The sequence below is a fragment of the Anoplophora glabripennis genome, unplaced genomic scaffold (genome assembly GCF_000390285.2).
Source record: "Anoplophora glabripennis isolate ALB-LARVAE unplaced genomic scaffold, Agla_2.0 scaffold879, whole genome shotgun sequence".
Classification (NCBI taxonomy): domain Eukaryota; kingdom Metazoa; phylum Arthropoda; class Insecta; order Coleoptera; family Cerambycidae; genus Anoplophora; species Anoplophora glabripennis.
Genome location: NW_019416963.1, coordinates 79,800 through 96,397, shown reverse-complemented (window position 1 = coordinate 96,397; position 16,598 = coordinate 79,800). Strand labels below are relative to the sequence as shown.

At 31.6% G+C, this 16,598-nt stretch overlaps 2 protein-coding genes across 2 annotated transcripts in view; one reads left to right on the top strand and one right to left on the bottom strand.

The window, feature by feature from the left end:
• Positions 1 to 10,532, top strand: LOC108912720 (trimeric intracellular cation channel type 1B.1). Its single transcript, XM_018718043.1, has 5 exons — positions 1 to 278; positions 3,670 to 3,826; positions 3,912 to 4,184; positions 4,242 to 4,525; positions 10,388 to 10,532. The coding sequence occupies exons 1-4, from the start codon at positions 158 to 160 to the stop codon at positions 4,519 to 4,521; spliced, it is 831 nt and encodes a 276-aa protein (XP_018573559.1). The 5' UTR covers positions 1 to 157; the 3' UTR covers positions 4,522 to 4,525; positions 10,388 to 10,532.
• A 53-nt stretch (positions 10,533 to 10,585) lies between these two features.
• LOC108912719 (dynein heavy chain 10, axonemal) overlaps positions 10,586 to 16,598 on the bottom strand; it is a 46,729-nt gene continuing 40,716 nt past the window's right edge. Inside the window, exons 14-17 of the mRNA XM_018718040.1 lie at positions 14,651 to 14,782; positions 14,216 to 14,595; positions 10,972 to 11,151; positions 10,586 to 10,915 (exon numbers count right to left, since the gene is read on the bottom strand). Coding sequence (XP_018573556.1) covers positions 10,619 to 10,915; positions 10,972 to 11,151; positions 14,216 to 14,595; positions 14,651 to 14,782 — 989 coding nt within the window. The 3' untranslated portion in view covers positions 10,586 to 10,618. The remainder of the gene's footprint in view (positions 10,916 to 10,971; positions 11,152 to 14,215; positions 14,596 to 14,650; positions 14,783 to 16,598) is intronic.

Below are 16,598 nucleotides of genomic sequence, written 5' to 3'. Positions count from 1 at the left end.
TTTCGACGCTACTTCTCGAAATGAGCCGGCGTCTTGCTAGTCGCTAGTCCGTGGCCGGTTATCAGAATGTCCAAGCGCCGATAGTCGCCCTCCGTGTCGATATTTTCGAAATTCGAGCAGTTTTCTAAAGTGGTAGAAATACTAAACAGCGGGCGCCATGGATCCGGAGGCATTCTTGGACATCGCCAATCAGGTGGTGAAACTGAAAATGTTTCCCTATTTCGACATCGCCCACTGCACGCTTTGCGCTCTCTCAGTCAGGGAAGATCTTGGAACCGGTACGTAAGCTAGACAAGGAGGGTAAATGCGTAAGCGCAGAGTCGTATTTAGTGCTTTTCAGAGACCAGGTTACAAAAATGTATAATAATGCACGCAAATTGGTACAAGTTTTCTTTGATTTGATGAGACATACATGTGAAACATAATTTACAATAAACAAACGGATATAAATATACTTATCTTCAAAAATATTCTAAAATGCTTGGAGTGCCATGCTGGAGAGTTATTTTAATATTTCCTATTAGACGGAAGATATATTTGGTACAGTAGACGAAATTAAAATACCTAGATATCGGCCGGTGATTAATGAAATAAAAATACATTTACATTTTAATTAACCTGTCGTTACTCGTGATTTACAAAATCATTAAATTGATAAGCAATAATCGTATTTCAACATTAAAAAATACATATTATAGTAAATTCAGTAAAAAAATATATGCTTTAAAAATCATGTATAATTAATATATAAATTCATTCATTCATTTGACAGGCAAAGTTTGGATTTTATACTTTATTTCTAATAAAGTAATTTCTTCATCAGATTAGAAGCCAATTATACCATTTCATATAATCTAAAATAAAAACTAAGATAAATTCAGCTTCTAAATGATAAAAAAAAACGTTTTATTTTAGTACCTATATCAATGACAAATTCTTTTTCGTTCAAATAATATAAAGCAATATATATTGTTTTAATATTTCTGTCAATAAACTGTATCATACTAAGACAATATAAGCTTACACTATTTTTAGAACAAACTGGGCCATTATAAGAGTTCATATTATTACATTATATATTCTATACAGGGTGACTCATAATAAGGTGTAAAAAATATAATCAAACAAGACAATTAGCCGAGTACTTAGTACCTCAGTACGAAAATGCTTTCTTTAAAAGTTACAGGTTTTTAAATATTTTTTTTGTGTAATTTTCTTAACAGTAACTTTTTAAGATGTTTGAATGAAACCAGTTTATGAAAATTTTTTTTGTCCTAAAATATAGAGATCACTAAAAACTCGTTAAAAAGTTTTTTGATTTTTGCTGTATTTTTCTTTGGTAAATAATTTCAGAAAACGTATGGTACGTTTTCCGAATCGTCACTATTTACTGTACAAAAGGGTACACTTACAGAGTATCCCAGAATAAGCTGGCAATCTCTCGGATTTCTACAGGGGACGCTAAAATAACATGGCAAATTCCTATAAAAACTTTCCCTAGAGGGCTACCCGACGAAGATACAGGCCCCTAAAGGAAGCCCTTGAAAATCGATTTTTTTTAATAACTTTTAAAATACTTTGTGTAATTTAATTATTTTTTAATACGACCGACTACATATAAGACTTCTTAAAAATTGACCCATGAAAACAATTTGGCTTATTTGGTTTACCAGGGACGGGCTAGCCGTAGCACAGTAATGTCAATTTTTTTTACACCCTTTACGATAGAGACACAAAAATATTTTTAGATAGCTTGAAACTTAAACAAAAAAGGGCACACTTGGTTGATATTGATAAAATGTTTTCGAGAAAAAACTATTTTTGATTAATATGATTTTTATTACATAATTTTGTATGTCGGTCCAATATGAACCCCTTCTAATGTTGTGCATCCCCTAGCTCTGTAGATTGAAGATAGTTGAATCCTTGTCCTTTATTGTCCATCATATTAAAAAATATTTAAATTACAGCCTTTTAAATGTTATTAAAAAAAATTTCGATTTCAGGGACGTCCTTTAAGAGCCTGTATCCCCGTAGGGGGGGGCTAAGGAATACTTTTGTAACAACTTTTTATGTTATTTAATCCAAGAGATTGACCACATATTCTGGGACACTCTGTATGTATATCAGTAAAATGCACACATTTTAATTTTCTACTAATTAAATGTATTTTTTTTTTTATAAAATTATTTAATTAGTTATTTATTATTTTAGGTATTTACTAAAAGTTAAAGTTATCATATGTTTCATAATAAAGCTAGGGACTCATATCGTTTTTAGAGAGTGGTTTCTATACTTTCAAGGCAAACATTTATGACAAAAGAATTTCTAACAGTATTACGAAATAACAAATCAAAATAGGGATTGCCAACCCTGAAATCTCAAAAAGAAATCCATATGTATGAACTAAAGATTTTTTTTCATATTAAGTATACTTTTTATTTTTCACAAAATTAAATTTTCAAATTTCATAATGTTGTAACCAGGAGGAATAAAAATGTTATACAGAATAAAAAAAACAGTGTATATCTATTGATTATGACTAAAAATATTTTGCAAATATATTGTTACTATTAAAACAATAAGGCATATCTTAATTTTGGTCTATATGAGTATTATAATAGTTTTTTATGTTGTGAAAAAATGACACATCTCAATCTTGCACTATAAAATAGAATATTAATGTTAAATATCATGAGTATCTGGACTATTAAAGAACATTGTTGTGACAAAATCTAATGGACCAGATTTTAATTTTTTATTTTGCATATTTTTTTCGTTGTGAAACTTCTTTGAGTCTAGAAATATACCCCTAAAAAATGGTAGGTATGTACGTGTTCCATGCTTTATTTTCAAAATATGATGAATTCAATTTTCACCAGCCTCCTCTGATTGTGATTGTTTTATAAATTTGAAACACAGTGGATTAGTATATCTACTCGACAGATTTTTTATTTCAAAATGTGGCCTAAATTTTGTATTTGAAACACGGTTTAAATAAAATTAGTAAAATTATACATCTTTAATTCACATTAATTCCAAATAATTTACCTTGATTCTTATAAAGTGAAGTCATATACCGAGGGTGTCCCATAAGGAACTTTGAGAGAACATTTCTCAGATAAAAATATGCACTTCTCCGAAAATATGAGCCTTCAAATTAGAATAATTTTTTTTTCAAATATTTGAAAACACTTAAGTAATGATAATTTCATTCAAATTTGTTAGCAATTTCTATATTTATTTATTGCTGTCAGCTCCTTAATTAAAGCGTAACTTCTATGCCTATGGATATTTCTTTGAAATGTCTATGTTCATTTTAGAAAAATAAATACTTACAAAGTTATATTTTCTTGGTTGTAATACCAAATAACTGGTATAATTATCTAAAATAAATAATATAATCTATCCAAATAACACTATCGAAAAATGCATACCTGACATAGGAATAATTAATTAATTATTAATTAAATATACTTCTCGTGACACTTTTATTCAAGTACTTTTCCAGCAAAAAAAGTTCTAATATTAATAATGGATGTTTTTACGTTAGCAAAAAACTCAAAATTTCGTTTTTTTTTCTTAATGACAAAATCTAGTAGGAGTATTCTTATGGAGTATAATAATTATATATTCATATAACCGATTTGAATTAAAGTTTTATTTCAGGAGCACAAGCATTTTCAAGAAAACATCCCTTAGCATGCTGGTTGTCCTACATGTTGGTTGTATTCGCGGGGGGCATGGTAGCGAACGGACTCCTTGCAGAACCAATTTTAGCACCACTTAAAAACAGTCCACAAATTTTGGTTGCTACATTAGTCTGGTAAATATATAAATAATACACTTTTTTTAAAAAGGCCAGAAAGAAAATATAAAAATTTTTCAGTTATCATTCACTTTATTTTCAGGTATATTGTATTTTACACACCGATGGATCTCGGATACAAATTGGCAAAGTTCTTACCAGTAAAAATAATATTTTCTGCAATGAAAGAAATCTACAGATGTAAGAAAGTGTACGATGGTGTTACACACGCCGCTAAACTTTATCCCAATGCATATCTAATAATGGTGATTATTGGTACACTTAAAGGTAATGGCGCTGGATTCACTAGACTTTTAGAAAGACTTATTAGAGGAGTTTGGACACCAACAGCAATGGAATTTATGCAAGCAAGTTTGTAAGTCAAATAAAATACAACTTAGGTAAAGATGTTTTACAACATTTTTTGTTTCAGCTACACAAAAGCGTCCCTTGTAGCATCCATTATCTTTATTCTCGACAAAAAGACAGAACTGATCTCAGCTCCTCATGCACTCGTTTATTTTGGAATCGTTATATTCTTTGTTTACTTCAAGCTTTCATCTATTATCCTTGGCATTCACGATCCTTTCATTCCATTCGAAAATCTGATGTGTGCGTTATTTTTTGGGGGGATCTGGGACAGTTTAGCAAAAATATTTGGAAGGGGACAACTGAAAGAAGGAGAAACTAAAGATGCAAAGAAAACAAATTAGAAAGGTAAGACAATAAAGGAATAAGTGCCAGAACTGTTTTGTTTTAATGAGCCAATATTTGACAGAAACTTCATTAAAATAACTTCTCGAAATGAACTCAAAATGTTAAAAAATGAACGATTTTGTCTAACTGCCATAAAGTCATCATATTAATCGTTTTGTTTTTAAGTTTGCTAGCAATTTCACAGATTCAGATTTCAGATTTCAAACAGATTTTAAAATAACTGTAATAGGTATCCCCCTATGCCTCTTTCAAATATCAATACTTCAGCTTGCACAATGTAAAAAATAGGCATTTTTGAATTAGGCTATTGAAAAGCAACTTTTTTAAAACAATTGAAATATCTCGAAGATCATTAGAGAGGAATGTTTGATAAAAGTTCCATTAAAATTACGTATAGAATCCAAATATGCAAAAATATAAATGGAATATTTAAAATAAGCAAGTAGAGATGACGACTTCTCGTATAACTGGAAGTGTTACAAGAATGGCATTATTTTATTTAAAGTGAGCATCCCCAAAAACCCTAGGTCCCTAATTTTCGAAATTCAAATCGAAGTAGTCTCTGAAATATTCTAATGGGTCATCACCGTAAGACAGCCTGTATATTGTAACCTAACGTGTCAATAATGATGAAGCGTTTTCCTGCGAATTTAAGAAAATATCTTATATAAATCTTATTTAAACATTTGCCCTTGATTTAATTTTCACTAGTTTTAAAAAATCATGTTATATATCTAGAAATCTTTACAAATGAAGGCTCTGATATGAAATTTTGTTTGCACAAAAATAAAATGTTGTTCAAAACCAAAAATTTTAATTTCCACCTGAATTAGTGCTGTAGATGTCAAGTATGCTAGTTACCTCTATATTTATGAAAATGTTATTATATTTTGAACAAAAATGATTTATTGATTTTTTTGCATAGTTTTTACCGTTTTCTTAAAAATTTGCAATTTGTAAACATGCTACCTTTAGATAAGATACCTTTAAATAAATTTGGAATTTACATGATTTTACAAAGTACTATTCGACATGGTTGTATCTCAAAATTAAGTTCCAAGATCAAATGTATTGGAAAGTCTTCCTAAATCGCACGAGAAATACCAAGACCTATTCTAAATTCTATTATCATTGTACAAAATATGACCTTTATTGAATTTTGTTTTTAAATTCTATGGTGTCTAAATATTATTTTCCATATAAAGGATACATTCTTTATGCAAGTATTATATTGCAAAATATTAAAATAAAATTATATTGAAATCAAAAAATATACAGGGTATTAATAATGGTACACAGCTTAATGGCAGATTGATAACGTCAAAATACAGCGATTGAGCCAAATATGCCTAAGTCAATTGTTGCTCTTTTTCGTTCTACAGGGTGTTAAAGTTGAAAACATATTTTCGATTTTTTGCTATATTTTAAGTATGTATGGACCGATTGTCTTGAAAATTTTTAGTTTTATGTTTGTTGAGGTGGCAAATACGAATATGCAAACAGTGTTGGGGTCATGTCACGTCTGTCCTATCAATGTAAAAACATTTTTAACTTTTTGTATTTTACAATTTTGAATTTTTTAACTAGAAATTATTGAACTGCATTCAATTCTAAATAAAAAATGTATGTTTGTGACAAATCGATAAACACAACCGTTTTCGAGATACAGACATTTTAAGTTTTTGAGATTCGACAGCATTTAAATTAAAAAAATATTTTTCCAAAGTAGTAGGCATTGACATAATAAATTGACAGCACATTATACTCGAAAAGTAAGAGAATATCTTAATAGAAATTTCTCGCACCGTTATATTGGACGCGGTAGCGAAGTATGTACCTTGGCCTGCAATCCACTGGATTTTTCTTTTGCGGACATCTTAAATCTCTAATTTACAAAGACATTATTGATAGTCAAGAACAACTGTGGACAAATATTCAAGAATCAGTTCATATTATCAAACAACATAGAACTTTTTTTAACATAAGACAAAATATAAATAAGTGCATTGAAGTCGCTGGTGGTGCCTTTTAGAATCTTTTATGATTAATAATTTGTTAAGATATGCATAATAAAATTTTCAGTTGCTGTAATGTTTGCATTAATTCGTAATTCAGGCTTGGTATCTTATGACCTGCTAATTTTCTAATTTAATTCCCGCCGAATCTCAAAAAATTTTAAACGTCTGTATCTCGAAAATGGTTGAATTTGTTGATTTCTAACAGTATACCTTTTTTATTTAAAATTGAATGTAGTTCAATAATTTCTAGTTAAAAAATTCAAAATTGTAAAATACAAAAAGTTAGACATATGTTTACATTGATAGGACAGTATAACTGTGGTCACGTCTAGGGGTCGCTACCCCTAGACGTGACCACAACACTGTTTACATATTCGTATTTGCCACCTCAACAAACGTAAAACTACAAATTTTCAAAACAATTGGTCCATACATATTTAAAATATAGCAAAAAAATGGAAATATTTTTTCAACTTTAACACCCTTTAGAATGAAAAGGAGCAACAATTGACTAAGGCATGTTTGGCTCAATCGCTATATTTTGACGTTAACAATCTGCCATTAAGCTGTGTACCATTATTAATAATGACTCACCCTGTATATATTTTTAGACAAAATGTAGTGGGTAAATTTATTATAATTGTCATATTTGTTTAATTTTTATAATAGATATTTGTAATTTATTATACCTACTTATCTTTCTGTTGCAAGGTCATTAGATATCGAAATATTTACAAATATCATAAATGAATTAAATAACGTATTAGGTAGAAATAAGATATGGTGGATTAAGTATCAAGATATTATTTGTATTAAGTTTATATTAGATTATATGCAATATATTATGTATGTAATCGTTTTGATGACATATACACCAGGGTCGGCTTATGGGATAAAATGTCTTTACAATTTGAACAGCAAGCAATTCTTTGTTTGTAATACTGTCAATCATTCACAGTATTTAAAACCAAATAATGAAGATTTGCTTAATACTACCAATTCTGAGATAATATACTATGTAATTATATGTAGCTAAATATATTTAGATGTTATAGAAATATTCACGAAAACAAGCAACCAAGTGATGTATGTTTGTATTTCATATTCACATGAAATCTATATCTACAGATTTTTTCCTTGCAAGTCTCATTACTGAACAGTATTTTTTAACTTGCTACTGCTTTTCATATGGAAAATAGCATTTAGATTTTGTTCAAGACTGGTAAATAATGTTTCCAAAACAACATAAAAATAATAAAATATAAATCTGAAAGCTTCTCTATGAAGGTGATTTAAAATTAATATGACTACTGTTATCACTTCATTGTTCTTGCAAATATTTTTGCTTTAAAGATATTTGTATTGATATAAAGTTAAGTTTGAAAATTGGTTAAAATCCTACATTTGTAAATCTAGCACTTTTTGTGATACCATTATTTGGCTGGAAATTATGGTAAATAGATTAGTTGGAAATTGTCAATAAAAAAATGTGGTGGAGTTACAGGCAGCACAGATATACTTACATCATAGAAGCCTTTATGTTTTGAGTTGAAAGTTATCACGTTTATAGTCTGTGGTTTGTTTAAATTACTATGAAATTGACCAAAGTGGGATTAATTCAAGAGCGATTTTCTCAGAAACCGTTAATAACGATTTGAAACAAGAGTACCTTTTTAACGTAAAACAGTTCGGGAAAACGGAATTTGCTGTCCAATTTGTTAAAAAGTCAAAGATGAAAAAGTTACACACGCAAAGTACCAAGGGCCCCCCCCCTTACCCACCCCAATGGACCTTGTGGAAATAAATGGATTAGTCCATCAAATTGCTCATCAAAATTTAGCTGTGTATACCAAATTTCTTTCATTTATCACAACGCGATTGAGAGATATTGCAAAAAAATGATTTCCATTCCTCCCTCTTCAATGGGTCCCTGTGCCCTTAGGAAGCATTTCCGGACCCATGTTCATATGAACTTTTTTACTTAGTTTTGATCATAGAATCGGCCTGTTCAGAGTTGGCAGCTAATTATGAGACACCCTGTATACCAATAATTAATGGTTAATGTATGAAATTATTTATTTACAATCTAAACTCTACTTGTTTCAAAAACAGGGAAATTCATGGCAGTACTAAACCCCCACCTTCAGCACATTTCTCCATTGATAGCATGAGGGTTGCTTTTTATATTTCGGGCATGGACGATCCTGGTGCTGCTATCTGAAAATCGATGTCCCTGAAGCCCAGATATCCACTGTACATCGGTGGTATACTAATTTCGTGAAGGTCATACAAAATCGGTTGTTGTTCCAGAAAACATTGATAATATTGCAAGACCTTCATGTGACTTATTTCAGATTGAGGCATCCTTAGGCATTAGTGGGACCAGCATACATTCAATATTGCATGAATATTTGCCATCAAAAAAGCTTTGTTCGCGTTGGATCCCACAAAATTTGACAAACACTCAAAAAAAAGGCTTGTGTTGATTGGTTGAAAGAAATGCTCAAGAAATACGATCGTAGTGCTTCAAAACACGTCTATGACATCGTAACAAGTGACGAATCATGAATCTATGCATTTGAGCTCGAAATTAAAGAGCAATCGACTTTCATCTGAGTCAAATCCAATAAAAATTGTTCGTGCATGAGCACTTCTAAGGAAGTTTCATTTTTTTGAAAAAACCAGACATGTGATAACTGTACCATTAGTGCAACATCGGATGGTCAATTCTGAATGGTTTGTCAGAAGTTTTCGGAAAATAAGGGAAACCAACCGCTGAAGATGCATCAGGGCAATGTGAGTTCTCACATATTGGCTCAATTGCTTTTGAGAACTGAAAAAGTCGAATTGATGAGTCATCCGATGTAAAACCCTGATTTGAGAACCAATAATTTTTTTTTATTCATGCACATCAAAAATAAATTACGAGATCAACGTTTTTCGACACCTGAAGAAGCGGTTGATGTACCAAAATGCATGTTTTAGAGCTACCTCAACTGGAAAGGAAAAAGTGCTCCGAAAATTGGTTCAAGCACATACAAAAGTATATTGATCTTCATTTATATTTTGAAAAACAATACAGTCATATATTTAATTTAATTTCTTTTTTTGTTCTCTATTCCCGAAATATAAAAGGCAAATCCTAGCGAGGGTTGCTTTCGGCATGCAGCAAAATAAAACTTTCTCTCAATGGTAAAAATATAAGTATTTTTATAGAAAACGAAGTTTGTGAAAAAGACGTGTTGTCAGAGCGAGCGTTTGCTGGAGAATCCTCTCGGTGTGGAGTCATTCGTAGGTATCTGATCCTTAGCGCCAGTTTGCCGTGGACCTTTTCTGGAACCCTGTTGCGTCCCGCGTCTGTTTTTTTTTTGTCCTTGCAACTGTTAGACTGGTCTGGGTGGCACCAAGGTGGCGCTATTGACGTAATACTTAAAATGGGTCACTTGCAGACATGTGTACCCACACTAGTATTTGTACACCGGCTCAGTGAATTTTTATTTCTAATTACATAAATTTATTGGTCCAAAGTTTCAGTCTACAATAAATATGGTCAAAGCATTTGACAATTTTTTTTAATTTCAATACTGTATCTAGAAAACAAAGGGTTTTATTGCATACCCCATATGAAACTTGTCTTTTAAAATGAGACATATTGCCACATGGTGAAGATTCCTGATTCAAAATTGGTCCAGTTTGTACAACATGCACCAAAATGAAATCTAACAGTAGCATTTTATTTTAACCTTCATCCTGGTTAAATGAAGCAGATATTTCATTTGAAAAATAAATATATACTAATATTCATAAGCATTCTACATATGTTTATAATTTTTCTTTTTTACAGGGCATACTTGAAGCAGATAGTTAAATTTGATAAAAGTGCGGATTATCAAATTTACCTTTCCTAGATGCTCATTTTCGACAATCTTATGATATTGTGACTTATTGTACCAGAACATTTTATTTGTATTAAATTATTCCAGTTTTAAGACTTTTCTTTATTACGAGTAGAAACACAAAAATAGTAAGAAACAATATAACCTTAAAAAATTGAAACTAAAAAATTCTTGTGGACTTAATCAGTATTTAAAACTAAGCAAACTCCTTGCAGCACCCAATGACTTATGTGCTCGGTGGTTCTCAGGTCTGCTTCAAATACCAAACCCACGCCCATGGCATTTCTCCTTAAAGATGTTGTGTACACAGGGGTTCTTAAAGTATTTTGTAACTTTAATCTATATGCTTCGATGGGAACTACACCAAGAACTGGCAATTTTTCTATTAAAACCTTTGGTGTAGACCTCTTTAAGCAATTGTTTTCTAAATCCCAAGCTGCCCCCTCTAAATACAAACCATGCACCAAGCAGTTTCCCTACAAGTTTAATTCGAGACTCGAGAATAAATTTTTTAAATTAAATAAGGTAATACCTGTGTTGGTTTCATAGCTACATCTGCAGGATCCATGTACTCAGTAACATATGTGTAAAGCGTAGATCTGTCCAGTGGCCAATTGTGGAAACGACATGCGATTTGAACCAATGCAGCAAGGTAAGTCTCTGGTATGTGAAGCCCAGATATCCACAAGACAGTTGGCTCTCCTGTTGTGGACTGCAACAACATACATATAATTTTATACCACTCGTGGCGTAATAATGATTACATTATTCAGAAAATAGGAATGTCTAGTATAGTAGTTATAAAATAATTTGAGTCAGTATCTGATGAAAGGAGGTTTAGTATGGAAATTATCGGGAGATATTGACTTTGTACATGGATTGGATTTAGACATTTCATGACGGAAATGAGCATAGTGGGTGAAACGCTTAAGTGGTTATACCTAGTTGGGTTGACTGAAAAAAAAAATTTTTTTTGTTGCATATCCTTTGAATACATTATCTCTAGAATATTTCTACAAATTTTTATAAGAACCATAGCATTCAAAAAAAATTATAGGAATTTGGCTTAAAGGCAATATCAATTCAATATTTTTAAGATCACAGTGGATGCAGAAAGGACCCTTTATGACCCTGGAATCGACAACATGATAAAAGGTAAAATAACGTTGATCCTAATGTAAAAATCGGAGATTTGAAATGCAATTATCTCAAAACTGTGTTTTTTTCAAAAACACCTTTCCCATGGCCACGATGATTCAAAGACTATTAATCCAATTGATTTAAAATTTTGTGTATTTATTTTGTTATAATGGGCACGGCTTAAGGAGGTTTGTCTGATATGGAATTGACAAACAAATATTCATAAAAAAATTAATATAAGCTTATAAATATGAAGAAAACCCTCAAAAAAAATTATGACTAGTTTCGATACCTAAGAGACGAGATATTAATAAAATAATTTTTCACAATTTAGTACGGAGACTTATGAGAAGTCCACAGCAACTTGTGTAAATAGGAAACTGATATCTAAGGAATTGTATGATAGCTCGTAGAAATCGATTAGGTACTTGTAAGATACATAATTTATAATAATTCTCCTTCAAACTGCTGTCATTGACTAACTTAACCTCCATATGTGTGATAGCGGCAACGCCGCGGTTCTCGATGTAGCGTATTATTTGAAATTTGCAGGTGTGGCATACGATGTACATTTCAAGCTTAGGCATCCAAACAAACAGAATGATCGGAAGCGAGCGAGCGAATGCTGAGCCCAGCGTGCCAGCCAAGTGCAACATTGCCAAATCTAAAGGCTTACTACTTTAGTCACTAGCGAATCTACAGAAACTATCATTTGACTTTAGATATACCCGATAAACCTCCTTAAAAGAAGATTTTTAATTTTATTCAAAACATTATTTGTTTCTCTTTTAAATTAAAAATAGAAAATATAACTGCTTGTATTTCTATCCATTCCACGTCTTCGCCAAGCCTGTGAAATTTTTGCAAAAATCATAGGTACTTAAGAAAAATTTGGTGAATAGTGTAATAAATTAAGAATTCTCAAGAATGTCTGACTGTTAAGTAATGTTTATTAACTTTCGGGTCAGCACTGGTTTTACAGTCCTCATAATTTTGGTCTGTAAGCTTACCTATATGTTGATTTATATAATATGATTCAATAAAAAAACAAGATCATTTACCTGAGCAGAAATTGACTTTATACTAAGCTGCACCTCTGTATAATGGCAAAAATAGCCAAGCATAATTTCCATATTTAAGCTTACCTATTTAATTTTTTTGTGGATATGTCCTTATTTAGGGTTGGAACTGTAACAAAAGCCAGATACGGGTAATTTATGGGGTGGTTTTCAGAAAGATTGGGGCTGGGGATAGTTCTATTAGGCCTTCTAAGAAACAACCACTGCCGGACAAGGGTCAAGTAGTACCTATAGGCGCCGTATATGTATTTAAAGGGTGGTTTGAGAAGCTTTTTGTCGTGGGGACTAATAAACTTACAAACCGATAATTAGAACAAGACCATGAAATCCCAAAACACTGGGCAAAGTAACTTCTTGAAAATGTATCGCCATGTGAAAGTCATTTGTTGCGTCCGGGGGCACTAGCCTAGTCTAGGACGGAAAAAAGAAATCCATATTTGTAATAGCACGTGAAACACGAGAATGGCATAGAGATTCCAAATTAGAATTAAATTAAGTTGTTAAATTGATAATTGGAAAGGAAAGATATATGAAAAGCTGTTTTTTCCCACGGGTTCTTTTCCCAACTATAGAAAAAAACAATAGAATGATAATATTGACCATCCCGTCTCGTATCACTTGCGGTACGAGGTCACTATAGGAAGGTGTCGGATTACTTATAAGTTCAGTTAGTCACAGAAGTATTCATACAAATGTAAATCCAGTCAATTAGGGAACTATTAACATGATATAATTACGCCATTCCAACCCCCGATATTCAAGGATCCCGCCAATAAGATAAGAACCGAAACTTCTGTACCCAACAAATTGGCGAAGCGAGGTGTCAAATTCAGGAGAAATTTCAGAAAAAAGCAGTTCTTAGATTCCACACTGGCCAGTCTACATGGTTCTTAGATTCTCAGGTTAATTTTATAATAAATAGTGTTTCCAAATTTTGCTATGAATTCGCATTGAGTTTCCTGAATCTTGGATAGCATGGTCGCGTGTAAATGAATTAATAATGTTTGTTCGAATCTGTTGTGTCTTCGCTATTTTGTTTGTTTTGAATGTTTTGTTTTATCGTTATTAAAAAACCTTCCTCAAAGTTTTGGTGTTTTCTTGCTGTTATAAATTAAGTGTCCATCGAGTGAGAGTGGAACACCCTGTATAACCAACACCTGGATTATACTCTATGTGAGCGACGTACGGTAAGTGTCTGAAATTCATTCTCTGAACGTACAACATTTCTAAATTCCCGCGTACCAATTAAAATGTAAATAATAATTATAAACTCCCTATCGAGAAGTAAATGGTAAACTCTTTTGCAAGTTAATATCGTTATGATACTGATCATAACGGTAGATAGATAAACAAGTAATCCCTTCTACAGAAGTGTCGAATCATATTAGCCATATGCTTTACTAGTTAAACTCTGAAAGCTTCTTTAGTTTTATATAAAGCAAAGTGAAAATTTATATTTTGAAAAACTGTATGAAATCTTCTACAATCTTCCACTTTAAGAATAATCAAATTAGAATTAAACTCTTCACCCAAGATTAAAAAAAATATATAACATACCCATGTAAAATATTGCTGCTGTCTCATTTCAAAATGCTCCATCCACCCACCCAAATTCTTACAGGTGGCTGGAGCTAACTTGCGCCATACATTTGGCAATTGTCCATTGAACAACGAGTAAGCAACATTATCCAATATGCTATCCATTCCAATTTCGCCGGCCAGCGCCTTTTGCAACTGAATTAGAGTCCTTCTCATGGTCGATATGAGTTTATTGAACCTTTCCAGCTCTTGCAGGAGGACGATTATTGTCGGAGACATCATTCTTTGGAAGTATCTTCGGACCTTCCAAATTTCATAAGTTTCTGGAATCTTTTTCAATATGTCAGTAGCTACCAACGCAATGAATTCCTCTCTACTTATACCTTCTCCCGAAGCCGCTGTAATGGGTAGTTTATTAGAGGAAATTTTTATTGTATATTTTAAATTACTTACAACTTTGTGGTTGTAATTCAATGAGTAAGTTCCACATTTCTTTAGTGGCTTGGGTGTAGTAACCAATTTCAGCGTTAGGGTGTAACCCAAATACCTCCGGACTATTTGCTAATGGCAGTTCATCAATAAATGCTAAAAATGCAATAATAGTACACCAAATTACTTATTTGAATACCTACATTTTCTATAATTAGACTATTTGGGGGTACACATCATTTAGTTTTTTAAGTTCCACATAAAACGTAATTTGTGATTTTCTATGTAAAGTATTAATAGTGTTTGTGTGTCTTCACTGTTTAATTTTTGTGTGATATTATGCAAAACATGTATATACAGTATGTCCACGGTTAGAGTGGAAGAGAAAAAATTTTTTTATTTTTCATTTTACGAGAAAGAGGCATTCTTGATTAAAATATTTACTTGTCTTTAAAATGCAGTTGACATGAAGAACTTTTGTCTTGCATGTACAAGATTATCAGAAAATCGGTAAATATAAAAATAGTTCAAGAATAAACTGCCTTTTATTGTTTACCATTCAGATATAATTGGCATGAAGAACTTTATTCAGTAATTTAGGAAAATTGCTTAGAATTTAAATTTATATCAACATTTCAATTTGTGAATGAATCGGCCTACTTTGATAGAAACGGACAGTAAAATATTTTTACTGTTCATTTTATGAAAAAAAGGCATTCTTGATTAAAATTTTTACTTGTCTTTAAAATGCAGTTGACATGAAGAACTTTTGTCTTGCTTGTACAAGATGATCAGAAAATCGGTAAATATAAAAATAGTTCAAGAATAAACTGCCTTTTATTGTTCACCATTCAGATATAATTGGCATGAAGACCTTTATTCAGTAATTTAAGGAAAATTGCTTAGAATTGAAATTTATATTAACATTTCAATTTGTGTATGGATCGGCCTACTTGGATAGAAACGGACAGTAAAATATTTTTAATGTTCATTTTACGAAAAACAAGGCATTTTTGATTAAAATTTTTGCTTGTCTTTAAAATGCAGTTGGCATGAAGAACTTTCGTCTTGCATGTACAGGGGGACCAGAAAATGGGTAAATATAAAAATATTTCGAGAATAAACTGCCTTTTATTGTTCACCATTCAGATATAATTGGCATGAAGACCTTTATTCAGTAATTTAAGGAAAATTGCTTAGAATTGAAATTTATATTAACATTTCAATTTGTGTATGGATCGGCCTACTTGGATAGAAACGGACAGTAAAATATTTTTAATGTTCATTTTATGAAAAAAAAGGCATTTTTGATTAAAATTTTTGCTTGTCTTTAAAATGCGGTTGGGACAGGAGAATGTTCACCTTGCATGTACAGGGTGGGCAAATAAGCGAGGTAAGCGGCTGTATCTCAGAAACTAGTGATCGTAGAGAGCTACGGAAAAAAATTTCATAGGTAAAGTGGGCAAGGGAAAATGCTGGAAATTATTTTCAAGTTTCCAAGATGGCCGCCAGTGGGCGTTTCCACCATATTGAATTACATAAAGTTACGTTTCTCACGATTTTCCCCAATGAATGTAACAAAAAAGTATTTGCGTTTTAATGTTAACTTAAAGTCGAACATTTTTTGTAAAAACAATTTTTCTCTATCTTTCGAAATAAAGTGGTGGGGGGTATTTGAATGTTGTTTGAAATAAATGCCTGTAACTTCGAAACGGCTTAATGGATTTGGATAAATTTGGTATCATTGAAAAGAGCATTTCTTGGGCTTTTAGGTTTCTCGTAATCATGACAGTTGCGACCTACACGGCCGCCGATAGAGGGCGTTATTCGATATTATAACCAAAATATTGGATTTTCTCAAAAAATTTAAATGCGATGATATGACTTTTTTTAGACTAGAAAATAGACAAATGACCAACCAATAAGCCTGCGCAAACCGCATCTTAATATCTTTTTCCTAACTCAAATTATT